Genomic DNA, 15,273 nt, shown 5'->3' with positions numbered 1-15,273 from the left:
CCAGGCCCTCAGGAAAACAGAAACCTACAAGGCCAGGCACTGAGGTGAGAGGGGAGGAGTGAAGTCAGGGAAGGAGGATGTTTCAGCTGAGGAAAAGAGTGCTATTAGCACTTGATTACCCCATTCCAGCTCACACTGATTCACAGGAGGAAGTGCCCCAGCCCGGCCATGCCTCAGCCCTGGACTGCTGCCCAACTTCTGGCTGCTCCTCAGAAAGAGCTGCTTTCTACAGACCCAGGAGGCTAAGCCAGGAGCCTCCTAGGGGAAATGTGACTGGAGTGGGTGGGTGGAAGTGGTGGGGATGGGGGATGGAAGAGCGGTGTTAAGGTGAGGTGCCCATCACAAGTTTCTTCAACCCTACAGCTCCCACCAAGCCTTTCCTTCCTATCCCAGGAGGGGATGGACTGCACTCACCTTTATACAGATTAGAATAACCTTTTCAAAAGTCACTCAAATAGTATTTAAAACATCTTTTAGTTTTTAAAAATGCTTTAAAATAGGGAATCATTGGAATAAATCGACATCAAGAAAATACCCTACATTAAGGAGAGCTTCCTCTCAGGAATCATGCCTTTACATAGTGAGACTTCTGGGGTTCCTCAGGGTTCGATCTGTCTCCAGGAGAATCACTTGTGGCTAATGCCACGTCATGAGGAGGCCCAATTTCAGCCTGGCTCCTCCAAGATTAAAGGTAGGCAGTGAGAGGCAAACTTTTAACCCTGGAAGTAGGACACAAGCAAGCACTTGTATCCTTGGTGAGAGTCTCAGCTGGTACAGTTTTGGGCAGCCAAGCAGACTGTGTTGAACAAAAGCTTAGAGGTACATGCCCTTTGCTTCAGCAATTCCTCTTTTAAGGAGTCAATCTTACAGAAATATTTATATAAGTTCACAAAAATAGTTGTGCAAAAATAGCCATAGCAACACTTTGTGAGAGCAAAAGCTGGAAGCACCATAAATGTCCATCAGAGAGAAGGGGTTGAAATATTTATGGCAAGTTCCCATAATATGGAATACCATGCAGGTGTCCAAAATGAGGTAGATTTATAAGTACTAACATGGAAAGACGCTATTTTGGTGTCAAAAAAGTTGCTGAGCATTATTTAAAGAATTGTCTCAAGTGTCCTAGCGGATATTTGGCAATGTCTTGAAACAGCCGGGGAGCTGCTACTGGCATCTAGCGGGTGAAGACCAGGCGTGCTGTGCTGCTAAACATCTTACAATGCCAAGGTCAGCCCTCCACAACAACATCTGGCCCAGAGTACTGAGGTTTAGAAATCCTTATTTAGAGAATAATCACATTTTTTTGCAAAACCAAAAATGTCAAGCAGCATATATTTATTGTAAAAGCACAGATAAATGTCTAGAAGGATGTTCTGTTGAAAGTGGTACCTTGGGGAAAGATAAGGGCCAATAAATTTCACTCCTTACTTTACGTACCTCCTTAATGATCAGTTTTTCAAAACAGTAAATAGGTGTTCTTAAATAACAAATATATTGGTAATTGAAGTTAAGAAGGAAAAAAATTAAGTTGCAAGTCTCTTACATAGAATAGATTATCAAAACCACCATCTTTCTGGTAAACGAGTCCTTTTTCCTGCAGCAGCTTTATAGCATTCTTAAATATACTATGAATTGCCTTGGTAGTTGTGTCATTTTTAAAAGCCTCCTGTGGAAAGAAGAAAAGGAAAAAAAAAAGATGAGAAGAAAAGAAATAAGTCCCATCTTACAGCACCTGACATCAACTCCCTAGACCAACTGGTTTATGAATTCACTCAACAGGCTTTTAATGTGCTGAGTCAAAAAGATCCAGGTACACACCAGCCTAGCAGGATTAGATTTAAGAAAGATTGAGAAGTTTGTGCTAATAGGATCATGCTTGATAACCCTGGTTATGACTTTTTGTTTAATGTGTTTAACTCAATGATACGAAATAGAAAACTCAAAAGGACAATCTTTATTTTTTTATACAGAACTAAAATATTGTATACATATTAGCTCATTTTTTTTTTCCAATTAAAATTGTGGCTATATACAACCTCTTCCTAAGGACTTCAAGGAATGTTATATATATTGAAATAAGTCAGGGATTCCACCATGTAGAAAGTATTAGTCTTCATATTTTAAATGGATAACAATGGCAGCAAACAGCTGTGTACAGACTTGTCAAAGGGAGGTCCTGGGCTGAAGGTAGACATGGGTCCTAGAGTGAAGAAAGATCATCATATGCAGGAACTTCAGCTGCTGTCAGTTTGCTGTCTTCTCAAGTTCAATATTTCTTCCTTTCCTAAGAGACAAGTTTGCCTAGAGAGGTTACTGGGGCCTTCCAAGTTCTTATTCCCAAGGAAGCTAAGTTTTCAGCTATGTCCCACCATGTTAACTATACTGTGCTTCTTGAGTTGGGGACTTTGTATTTCATCTCAGCAACCTCCTCTCTGGCACAGTGGGTGATCAATAAAACATCTGTGTAATCAATGGAAATAAATATGCCATTATAGAGGCTCTATTCTTATTACTCCATTAGGGTGTTTCATTACTAAAACGAAATGGTGAACAACAATTAATTGTCCTTCAAGGTGTGAATCCATTTTTAATGTGACCAAAATTTATCAAGATATTAAAAAGATCAGAGCACCAAAGAAACATGGCAAAACTTCCAAAAAAACTACTTGAAGGCAAAGTCCTACCTCCAATAAAAGGTACTTATGAAGGCTGTCCGAGGCAGCACCCAGAGATGCTGAGAAAGAGTGTGCTTGAGATTTGCTGATGACTCTTCCTCAAAGTGATTCAGAAGAGGAAAGGAACTCCCGAATGGCCTCAAAGGTTGACAATTCCATCTCTAAAGAAATTTCTTTCTAGAAGAGGCCTCCCAAACAACAAGCACTGTTTTAATCTAATAGATCCTGGCGATGTTTCACAAACATGCTTTCCTGGGCTGAAGAGGAGCGTCTAATACTCTTAATTAAATTAATAGTCCTAAGTTTTTCCCTAACAGAACAAGTTGAAGAACCTGGCCATTAGAACATTAGGGCCTAAAGGCTGACCAACAGTCCAGGGTGTGACAGCATCCATTCTCTGAAGGGAGAATAAGGCCATGAAGTATGACATTCGTGGACAGAAATGCTATCTGGGTGTGTTTAGAATAAAGACCCCACCAAGCAATCCTGAGCAAAGCATTTTTTAATTTGGGGAGTGGGGAGGAGGTGGGGACCTTCAGGCAAAGCTGTTTTTAATTTCATACATGAGTGCTCTCACTTGGAAGAAACACAACCCAATATAGGCTGCCCTACACAACTTTATAACTACTTAATATGCATAATTTTAAGGAGATTTGTGCTCTTTAGTCAATTTAATATAAGGATCCTAAGGGTCAAGTTTATTACATCTTACCAAGATAGAACTAAGTCGGAAACTAACTAGAAATGTTGTTACAAGACTATTCCTGTCATTAAAAATGACTATTGGTTCTCCCCAGACCATGTATAAAACCCGGTTCTTCCTTCCAGATTTTAGTTAAGGTCTAGCAGCAGGGAGTGCTGGGCTCATGAGATTAAAAGCAGTTTCAGCTGTGAACAAGGAGAACTCAAGAGAAAAGGCTCTCTGTAAATATAAACAATATGTGACGCTTCCTTTCCAAAAACATTTGCCTCAGCTGACCTTGGGACAAATCTCCCTTCTGGTTACAAAGACATGGTCTCAAGGGTAAAGCCTCCAATCATCTCTTCTAGCCAGTAGCTCTTCCTGGCCTGGGATTTGAGTCTTTCTTGTCTTTTTCTAAAGAGCAATGACAGACTTCTCTGATTCAGGAAACTAAAACTGTTCAGAGGAAAAAACTGACTGGCTGAACATGCTGAGTCTTAGCAGGCCTCTCCTTGTGGCAGGTCAGGAACTGGGTGGATCTCTGAAATATATATAGCCTTCATTCCCAAACAAACTCAACATTTATCTAGCTGTCAAAGAAACAATGGTTTTGCAAGGCCTGCTTATCAGGTTTCTGGATTTGCTAAGAGAGCCACTATGAAAAAAAAAAAAAGGAAAAGAGAAAATCTTCAAACCTACTCTTTCCCTGCCTCTCAACTATAATAGTGATTTTTTGAGAAGCTTTCATCTGTATGACAACACAAAGTGTAAAAGGATCTAGGGTTTCAACATCATTGTAAAGCATCCTTAGCCTACCGGTCTCTATTAAACAGGATTCATTTGAATGACATTGACCTGCCCAAGCAGAGCCATATTGAGAGAACAATTTATAATTGATGGAAAAAGTTTCTGAAGACAAAACAAATATAGTGCCATATTCATTTCCTTTTAAACATACAGCACTGGGCAGGCATAAGTTTCTGCTCTAAGCATATCCAAAAATATATCCTGCCAAAGGCTCTCCACAGATCATTTTGAATGGAGGAGCCTTTTAGCCCTCAGAGACCTCCTCTTTATTTAATTACAGCCATTGCATAAGAGCTGGTTCACAGGAAGAATGTGGTCTTCACTAAGCTTCAAAGTTTCCTTCCAAACATGCCAATAGAGTGGTCAGAAGTCCTAGGAGGCCAACTTGGCATTGAGCCTCCTCTAAATGATTAAATGGAAAGAAGGTCAATTTTGCTGTCAGCGGACAGCTGGAGAGCTGCAACTGTTTAGAAGCAACGGTGGCAAAAGACAAAGCGGCCAGTCATGACCCTCTCCACCTTGGTGTTTCCTGAAACGATATCCCTCATCTCTGTATATGAAATCATGGATCACTAGACACACAGCCTGGTGCCAGGAAGAGATAATTAGGTTCATGAATGAAACTGAGAAGCAGTGGTCATGCTCAGAAAGTTGAATAGGGACTTGGTATCTGTTCCACTAGAATCACAAAGAATAACTTACGTTACCTAACAAGAGAATTCAGAGCAGCCCTGTTGGTAAATGGCAAAAGATTAGAAAATATCTAAAATCCAGGAATGGAGAGGCTGTTTATATCAATTATGGTACATGTAACAGAAGATTATTGCATAGTGACAAATCTCTATGTACAGCTAGGAAAAAATCTGTTAAGACATACTGTTCAATGAAAATTTAGGCATAGACTAGTATTTAGCATGCTACCATTCGTGTACAAAAAGGGATACGGCTATTTCTAGTTTATATATGCACAGACTATCTCCAGAAGAATATTCATGACGCTAGTCATGGTGCTTGTCTCTGGGGAAAGGGTTAGGAGGGAGGATGGGAAGGAAAAATTACTTTTAACTAGATACTTTCAAGGACTATTTGAATTATTAAAAAACATTCATTCTTCAACCAACGAATAATTATCGAAAACCTTCTAGAGAACAGAGAATAAGATAGACAAGACTCTGCTCTTGAATTCTGGTGGAGGAACAGGCAGGCGAACGTAAATACCAGTGACAGTCATCAGACATGAAGACAGGGTGAGAGATAACACAGTGAGGGAGCTGGTGGTGTCAGAGCAGATAGTCGAGGAGGGTAAGAAGGTGACCTTTAAGAGGAGATTATTCCCTGGTGGAATAAATGAAATAAACACACACAAATCATGTTATAACGACAACAACAAAAATCCAATAGTTATAACAAAAGGGAAAACCTAACACCAAAGTCTCAAATAATTCTTAATTTCAAGCAAATGGGTAAATACCAAAAAACCACAGTTCACCTGTAATACTAGGAGTGAAAAAAAAAATAGGAGGAATAAAAATGACCTAAGTGTTCCTTGAAATTTTTATTTATAAACCAGACTGAATACAACCTGGTCTTTATTCAAACTAAAACACGATAGGTTAACCTTATTCTGAAAAAGAGACAACTAGTCATTAGAAATCTTGGTTCAAGTTCGAGAATCACCTTGCTGATCAATAAATAACCTTCTCATCTATTCTCCCCTCATTTGGTTCCTGCTGAGATTAAATACCCCATTTCAGTGAGTACTAAGAACGAAGTATAATGAACCTTAGACTATTATTATTTTTTCTACCCAAAGATTAAGCTTAATGAAATTAAGTAAGGAGGTGAAAAGGCAGGTGCATTCTCATTTCAAATTCATAGTGGTCGGTGACCTTTCCAGAATAGAAACAACATGTGATAGAAACCATAACCTCTATTCCTTGGGTCCACCCTGTGAGTCTTACTGCCAGTCACGCTCACTCGCACCCTCCAGCTGGCTGCAGATTTGGGACAGGGCACTTAAATTCTCATGTGGGCATGCTGCACTTACTTTCTTGGAGCAGGCACTGTGATTCGCAGGCTGATTGGCAAGGGACAGTAGAGACTCCACCATTTCCAACTCCTGCTGGTAAAAGGTTTGCACTCTGTTCTTCATGAGGAATTCTTTGGCTTTTTCACTTAGCAAGCATGTGAGACTGGAAAGGTCCAGGGCACTCGGATTGCTGCTGAGGAAGGTTTAAAAAAAAGTCCTGCAGGAAGCTATCACCTCTGTTGCTTTTTGGTGTGCAGAAACAGACCTTTAGCTAGGAAGCCCAACACTATACTGACGCTTGTTTTTGACATAAAGGGCAACTCATACTATGAACACTGCACAGTTGTTTAAAAGAAGGCAGAACTACAGGAACTATGATATTCATGATAGATTACGAAAAAAGTCAACTTGCAGAATACTATACAAGGTACAGTCTCATTTTTGTAAAAGAGCAAATGACAATCCACAAAATATATAGTGGACGTTCATGCTCATGTATGTGTGGAAGAAAAACATCTAAAAGGATACACCTCAACCTATGGGCAGCAGTGGTTACCTCTAGGGCAAGGCTCTGAGGTGGAAGCCAGGACAATGGAGAACTTTCACTTTTTACTTTATACAGGCCTATAGTTCAGGGTGTTTTTAAATATAATTTTTAAAAACATATAACATATACACTTAATTAAAGCAATTAAAGGACACAGTGAAAAGTTTCCTTTCTATCCTCCTCCAGGCTCTCATCCCCTTGGCAACCGCTATTACTGTCTCTTCCAAGAGTTCTTTGACGCATATACTAGCAAATACGGATGTACTCTTACTCCTCCCATTTTCTTTCCCCGCATGCAAAAGAGTAAAAGCATCCCTGGTGGAAAATGACTGGTATCATGTTCTGTAGTTTTTATTATGATGTGTCATCGTGAGGTATTTTGATTATGATGCATTTTGGTGTACTTTTCTTCAGGTTTCTTGCCTTGGGGCTCATTGAGCTTCTTGGATCTGTGAGTTTACAGTTTTCAGCAAATCTGGAAAAATTTCAGTTATCATTTCTTTAAATAATTTTTCTCTGCTCCTTCCACTTCTTCAGGGACTCCACTTACACACATATTTTCGTCACAACAATCTTAGAACATTTGTACTATTATCATCTTCACTTCACAGATGAGGACACTGAGGCATGCAGAGGGTGAGCGGACTTGCCCAGAGCCTCACAGTAAGTTGACAGTTTCAGAATTTAAACCTAGGGCCACTCTAGCATCTAGAGTTCCCCTGCTTGGCATTACTACTGCTGTGGTCACATCTTCAGCAGGGATAGGCCATAACCTACCTTAGTGCCTTTTCTTTCTCTAGGGCTGGGCTCTGGAAAGGCTGGTCATACACCTTCCTATAGATATTGGGCAGCTCAAGCATCCTTGCAATTTGAATCTTACACACTGGATCATCCACTTTATCTAAGAAGCCACAGGAAAAAATATGTCACAGAAATTACACTGAGATCAGTTCTTTCCCATATCCAAATTGCTGCTAGGATGACAGTAAATGAGCATTCAGAAGGTCTCTCCTTCCTTGTGGATGCCTAGGGATCATAGTCTAGAAACACTAAAAGGTTTTCAGTCATCCTGCAAGAGGGAATGCAATGCCCTAAGCATCACGGGCTTGGCCAGGAATAGACGGGACTAGGGAGGATGCATGAGCTTATTTGCTCATCTGTTACAATGATGGGCAACAGGAGCTGTCCTTGATATTCCCAAGCAAAAATCAGCCAGAGCGGTGCAAAGGGCATCACTCCAATGATGCAGGAATGTCACATACCTGATTAGCTGTTTTCTTTCAAAGTTAATGAACTCAACGGTATTCAAGAAATCTCCATCATTAGAAGAAGAATATGAACACTCTGCCCTAAATGGATTCATACTTAGAACTTCAAAGTACTTTAGAAATTCTACGTGGCCCAAATAAATTTTCCAGCTATACATAATAAATCATTTGTTTTCTTTCCTAATTTATTTATAGTTACCTCTCTTCAAAATATATTTAAGAAATGATGCTTTTCTAAAGAAAGCATGTTATGAAATATAATTTCCTCCATAAAATAATTAATTTTTTCATTTGAACTTTTTAGAAGTTTGACTTTTAGCTAAACAAGTTTACTGGACACTCATCCAGAATAACAACTAATTTGGCAGAAATATCTTGTGCTTACAATAAGCAGTGGCACGGATTTCTCGCTCTTCTCTGTACGTGTGGATACAACCTCTGATCCGGATAACGTCTCCAATTTCTATCTTTGTTCTCTGCTCAGTGGTCTCTTGCAGCTTCTTAAGCTGTGAGGTTAAGCTCACCTCTCTTGCACTTGGAACAGCTGTAGTTGTTAGGGCCAGATGGAAAGAGAGAAATGCATAACACAATCACTCACATCTGTGAGACAGCTTTGGGATAATACCAACACAAGACATTTATCTATTCTATTTCTGATTAGTTTGCTCTACTCTAGGAAATCTGCATAACCTTTTGAAATTCTCTGCTGAATAAAAGGCATTAAGCTGTAATTATTGAAAAGGAGGGTGAAGGGAACAGAGTCTGGAAAAAGACGTGACAATCCAAGTGGGCAAGTTCCAATGTGGCTCCATCTTCTTCCCTACCCCTGCACTGCCAGTGCAGTCAAAGGGCTCTACGTGGTCCTCAGCTGAATTCTGTGAGTTCAGCTGAGTTTGGTGGCAATAGCTTTCAACGACCCCTTTAAAGTGTCCTTATAGGGAGACAGGGGTCTGGCATTAAGGGAAAGAGGCCCAAGAATCTCTATTTGTGGTTCTGTTTATGGGGGAGGCAAATCCACCTCAGGCTGATTTCCCACCTTGGTGCTTAACACCCTAATGTCTCACCTCTCATCTTTGTTGGGTAAGTATAAGCTAATCTCTCTTTTTTACACACACACTTATACCACTTAAATCTACAAACTGAAACAAGAGAGTCCACCTTACACATATGATCTAGGTTAACTGTTACATCACGAGCTTAGCACAATGCCAGATCCATAGGAAAAATTCAATAAATGTCAGCTATTTGTGAAAAATAATAATTAAGCCCTCTAGACAAAATTATTTTGTTTTCTTTGGGGTAATTCAATGGAGACTACTGAATAGAAAAGTAAATTGTCAGAATGTTTGCCAGAAAACAAACAATTCTCTTTTTACAAAGTGCCATCAGCCATGTGTGCATGCTTGTAGCTCCTATACTGGCTTCAGTTATTTGGATTTTTAATACCTTAAAAAAAATAATAATTCCATAACATTTTATTTTGGTTTTAAATTGCCAGAGAGGCCTATGTGTTTTTATATAAAATGATCTGTTCTCTGTATTCTTTATGTATAAGCTCTTCATCATTTTTGAGCACTTTAACTTCTAGAAGACATTTAGGGAAGCTCTGTCACATTATGCTTATTACATCCATTCTTCCTCTTCCACTGCATTCTTTCTCTTTCATTTCATTACAAAGAAGTTTGAAAAAAAAGCTTTTAGTCTATTTCTCTTGTCACTGATAATAGCTTTTAGTGCTTTAACAGGGACCTAGGAGAGCTTAACATATATACTCCCATATTTATTGGGATAAATAAACAACTATCTTCTTTGGTTATTTTATATAAGCTGCAAGGTTACATCTTTTTAAATATTGCAATCTACTTGAATCAACAACATTTGTTAAATGCTGATTTATTTCCAACTTTTGTATTATTTTTTGTCATATACTAGGATTCCTACAATGGAATCCTGTCCTTCATTCTATTAATCAAATATTTTGCTCTTTAATCTAATACAATTTAGATAACCATGGCTTTGTAATGGGCGAAGGCCTTACTTTTCTTTTAACATATTACTATACTAAAGTAAATAGCAACCACAAAGGCAAAGAGGACTTTGTGTATCTATCCAGTAACCAACAGCTAGGAATCTAGACACAATCAGCATTAATGTCACTCGGCCTATTGGGTTTCTTCAGAAAATACTCAAGTATTACTTTTTAAAAGGTTACTCCATCTGTGTTCCTATCTCCAAGTCCTCTTCTACTCAGGCTGAATTTTAGGTGTATTTATAAATTTCACTGCCATTATTCAGACATTATAGGTAATAATAAATGCTTCATATAGCACCGCTGAAATGACCATAATGATGGCTGGTCTGAGAAAAAGAGGCCTAGCTTTCATTTAAAAGGTGAGCCAAACTGCTAAAAAAAAAAAGGGAGGCGGGGGGGCTCAAACTGGGTAATTTAATGAATATAATGAAATGGCTGGAGCCTGACAGAATTTAATTTAAGTAGCCTATTCCATGCTGAAAGATAAACCCTCTTTAAAATTCTAATATTAAGAGCCAAGCTATCTTAACTTTTCTCATAAGCTAAGTCCAAATGGTACATTCAGTGTGACATGTATAGGAGTTAATACCATATTCTTATACTTCTACTGACTGGAACATGATTTTGACTCAGACTAAAATTTTGTTTAAAAAAATGTCTTCATTGGTCACTTTCCAGTGGAAGGCTTTAAGACTGAGGGCAATTAAATTAAAAGGAGAGAATGGGCTAGTCAGGAACAATTTTAAAATATCGTCTCATATATAACATGATGAGAATCATTTTCAGGCTTTTCCCTTACATTCTTACCCTCTCTTTTTATTCTCAAAGCAATTTTCAATTAATTTATCCACTGTGATTGTACATCTATTAATGTACTTACAGATATTTTAAAAATCTCATTCTCAGTACTGATATCTATTTTATCTAAACAATTCTAAGAGTTATATAATATTCCTGATATGTCATTTCTTTTATAAAAGAATCGACTTTAAAAATGTCTAAAAGTTAAATGTTAGACAATGTCTAAAACAGGGGTCAGCAAACTATGGCCCATGGGCCAGTTCCATCGACAACCTGTTTTTGTAACTTAAGTTTTATTGGAACAGAACCACACCTGTTTATGTCCTGTCTACGGTTGCTTCTGTGTTACAATGGCAGTACTGAATGGAGATGCAGACCTTGTGGCCCACAAAGCATGAGACATTTACTATTCGGCCCCATTTACTATTCAGTCAGAAAAATTTGCTGACTTCTGGCATGGAACAAGTATGCATATTCGAACTACACCTTCTGAATCAAGACTGTGACAATCCAACAACCATAAATTTGCAAATGATTTTAATACACTAGATATATCAAACATCGAAGCATCTTACAGGTTTATTTCTTGCCTGTGAGATATCTGCATAAAACGTGTTGTCTCTTTTAATTTTTTTTTTTAATCTACAAAGCTTCCTAAGCAACTTCCTACAGTGCCATTGATTTAGATTTTCTCAAATTAGAAAATGGGAATACAAAAGTTATGTGAAATTGATTCTAAATGTAAATATATCAGAAAATCAAGCAAAGGACCATTCCATTGGTCAGTAGAGTCAAAGTAGGAGGTTGAGATTCTGACAGGAAATGGCAAAAAGGAAAGAAGAAACCACTCCAAGTGTTGCAGTATAACACAAGGAGACAGATACTAGATGTCAGATACGATAACAGATAATACTTACTAAACATCCCCACTGTGTATGGTTTACTGTATATGTCATAAAACAGAGAAAAACAAGGTCCCAGTTTCTGTAGCTGCTGTAGAACCAAAAATGATCACCAACACGGCATAATATTTTTCAATATTAAAATTTAAGCAACTTAAAAAACTAAGAACTATTAAAATACACTCAAAAATTCCAAATACAATTTCAGTTATAGTCAGTGTGTTCAATATACAATTTTAAAATTCTTTTTCAGTTTATATTATTTAATGGCTAACTTCAAAACAACTCTATCTTACCTTCTCATAAGTCTTAAAATTCCTGGTATATTTCTCAAACATGTAAATATTTCAAAAAATCTGAATATGAATGGCAGCACTGAAGTTAGTGGCAGCCACATAAGAGGAAATGTCTTCAGAATTTTCTTTGGTCAAGTGACATGCCTGAAGCAAGGGAATTCTGACCTGACTGGCAATTAGGCTAAAACATCTTGACTTGCAGAATAACTGGCAGAGTAAAAACAAAATGCTGAAAGTCTTAGTAACCTAGTCACAATCCCATAGGTTTAGGAGGAAGTGAGCACCAAAGAAATGGGAGAAAGAAAAACAAGTGGCTCCCCTTTACTATCAGTTTTCAGAGTAGCCAAAGCTCTGGACACAGTGTAATTGACCAGTGGATAAATGTGAAAATTTAGCTTTACAGCTGTTCTGATGAGCTTCCTTGAGGAAAATCCATTGGTTAGCTGGAAAGCAAAGGAAGTGACAAATAAAATTACCTGAGGAAGGCTCAGTACTGTTCGACTTCTTCCAGCACATGCAGTTTATAACTCCAGTGCTATCATCCACTGCAAGAGAAGTATAAAAAAGCAGAACGGAGATTTGGGCGCTGCTGGTGATTTAGCAGCAATTGTCACTGGGTTCAGCCATACTGAAAGACAGCCTTTCTTAATAGTCCGGTTGGGCAAATCCCTTATCAAACTCTCCTTTCACCTTTATAGATATCATCTCACACCATACACCAGCGGGAACTGCTTGTTTGCAATGTCACCGTGATACATAAGCCCAGTGGAATGGAGTCAACATTTCACTTACCTTATCTCAGAAGTGCTAATGATTCATCTACACTTCTACTGAAAATGGTGCCCTTGGGAAGTGAAGGGCAAAAATCGCAACGGCTACTAACATAGAAAATCGGCCCTGTCCTCCTACCTTGCAACGAGAGCATCACATGGCCTATGGTTAGAGGCACTTAGAGCGCAGTCTTTTGTCACCATTTGCTCTTCCATGAGCTCACTGACTTAACTAGAAAAAGCATCCCAAATCTTTGGGCCTAGGCTTCTCTTTGAAAGGGCTTCTGCCCAGTCCTTACCATTGCAGGAGATGTAAGGAAAGCCAAGTACATCACGAAAGGGAAAAGTTGTATTTTTATAGTTGAAAATAATTATATCTTGATTGCATAAACAACACTGGTTTGGCTTATTTATCCATAGTGGGGGAAAAAAAATCAAAGAATTCCCATTGCACTTGGATTTAAAACTATAGAGGTCTTTGGAGACATTTGCTATGGGATGATAGGCGTTTTCTCTTTGCCTAATTTCTGACAAACTCTGTGTAGAGGTTGCTAAACATGGAGTCAGTGGGCTTAATGATTTTTAAAAATCATCAGCTAGACTGTTGTAAAAACACATGTAACAAATAAGAAATATTAGGCAATGTTTTTATTGCTGGTTTAAATCTGTGTTGAAAGCAGAAACTTAGAAGAATACTTCTTATACTAAAATAAATTCTAGATAGATTTTACTTTATCAAACGTAATATAGTTAGTTAAGATGAAAAGAAAATATGGGTGAATACTTTTTAACGTTGGGCATATAGTTGCTGGGGAGACACTTTTAGAGTAGACCTGAAAATCAATTTATTTTTAAAAGTCTAATATATTTGACCAACTATAAATTAATACTGTATAGCAATGTTCCAAATGAGGGGGTTAGTGTCTCAATATATAAAGAGTTCATACAAATTAATAAGGAAAAGATCGAGACCACAAGAGAAAAAGTGGCAAAGCAAAGGAATATGCAATTCATGAAAGACATAAAAATGGCCAAGAAACAGGTCAGTACACTAAATTCACTAGTTAGCAGAAAAAAAGAAGCAAATTTAAATAATTTCATCATCTACTAGAATGACAAATATTAAAAACACTGATATCTTCATATGCTATTAGTGGGAGTGTAAATTTATGGGAGTGTAAAATTTCTAAAGAGCAAGTTTAGAAATGTTTATCAAATTTTAAAATGTATACAATATATCCTTTGGCTTGGCATTTACTTCCAGTAATTTATCTTGAGGAGAAAAACAGAACAAATGCACAGATATATACATCTTCTATAAGGCTATTCTGGTTGTAGTACTGGAAGTTGGAAATAACCTAAATGTTTATAAATATGGAATTAGTTAAAGTACAATGGTATATGAGAACAAAGTTATAATAATGAAGATTGTTCATTGCTCTTAAGATATTCTTACCTCATTGTAAAAAGAAATCATATATATAATCTGATAATCTAATTTACATAAAATATTAAATAGTATACTTTGACAGAAATGATTTTAAGATGTTAAAATGCTAATAGCAGTTTCTTTTGGAGTATGGGGAAGGAACCCCATATTCCATGTATATGTGGACTGTAAGCCTAATTTCAGAAATATTGAGAGTAATATACATAATAGTAATGAAGAAATAAGGCATATCTATATTTCTTCAACATTAGGAAGATGTTAGAAATATTAGAAAGGATGTTTACCCAAACATTGACATTGTTTTTGTCTGATTTATAGGGTTTCGCATAAGTTTTATGTACTTTATTAAAATTTTCTCTAGCTTAAAATTTTATTTTATAAGGAGTGAACATCATTTTAAGAAGCAAAAAAATCAATAAGGATGTTTCAAGTTAAAAATATCTATGTCGGACATGGTTCCATAGTGTAGCAGTTAGCACGCCTGCTTTACACCCCAAAGGTCCTGGGTTTGCGCCCCAGTGGAGCCACGGTCCATGGTCTAGGCCATGCCACCCTGAACGAACCTGATGTCTGATCTCGGAAGCTAAGCAGGGTCAGGACTGGTTAGTACTTGGATGGGAGACCACCTAGGAAGACCAGGTGCTGAAGGCATAAATAATAAAAATTTTTAAAAAATGTATGTCACCTCTAGGGACACCACTTCTCTGGGCAGTTTAAAATCTTAATTTATAACAGAAAGTCAAAAAATGTTAGCACATGAACATTTGCTCTAGAAAATGTGAGGTCATTTTGATCTTGACCGTAGCCTCCCAGGATTCTAGGTCTGAGCTTGAGTTGCTGCCAGGTGCTCTGCGTGCTTGGGGCACCACTACTGACTTCCTGGTTTGTAACCTCTCCTGGCGCCCTGAGGTCTGGCTGCTGGAATTCTCTGGAAGGGGAGCATCCTTGCAGGGCTGTGCCACATCCTTCCCAGCTAGGGGAAGACTGCCTGGGCCACCGGCCTTTTGTTTCAGC

The 15,273-nt window shown here is 38.0% G+C and overlaps 1 protein-coding gene across 8 annotated transcripts in view; it reads right to left on the bottom strand.

Moving 5' to 3' along the window:
• Positions 1-15,273, bottom strand: part of STN1 (STN1 subunit of CST complex) — a 33,853-nt gene that overhangs the window by 9,731 nt on the left and 8,849 nt on the right. For 6 of the 8 annotated variants that reach the window (XR_005654679.1, XM_039871284.1, XM_039871288.1 and 3 more), the window contains 5 exons: positions 12,516-12,584; positions 8,394-8,552; positions 7,518-7,641; positions 6,212-6,386; positions 1,544-1,666 (listed from right to left, as the gene is read on the bottom strand). Coding sequence is in view for 7 of the 8 variants with exons in the window: in XM_039871284.1 (XP_039727218.1) it covers positions 1,544-1,666; positions 6,212-6,386; positions 7,518-7,641; positions 8,394-8,552; positions 12,516-12,584 (650 nt within the window). In the remaining variant the exon portion in view is untranslated. The remainder of the gene's footprint in view (positions 1-1,543; positions 1,667-6,211; positions 6,387-7,517; positions 7,642-8,393; positions 8,553-12,515; positions 12,585-15,273) is intronic. The other 2 variants (XM_039871287.1, XM_039871289.1) reach the window with 2 other exon arrangements.

This window comes from Pteropus medius, unplaced genomic scaffold (genome assembly GCF_902729225.1).
Source record: "Pteropus medius unplaced genomic scaffold, Ma_sr-lr_union100, whole genome shotgun sequence".
Lineage (NCBI taxonomy): Eukaryota > Metazoa > Chordata > Mammalia > Chiroptera > Pteropodidae > Pteropus > Pteropus medius.
The sequence above is the reverse complement of the archived record's forward strand: the minus strand, read 5'-3'. Positions and strand labels throughout refer to the sequence as shown.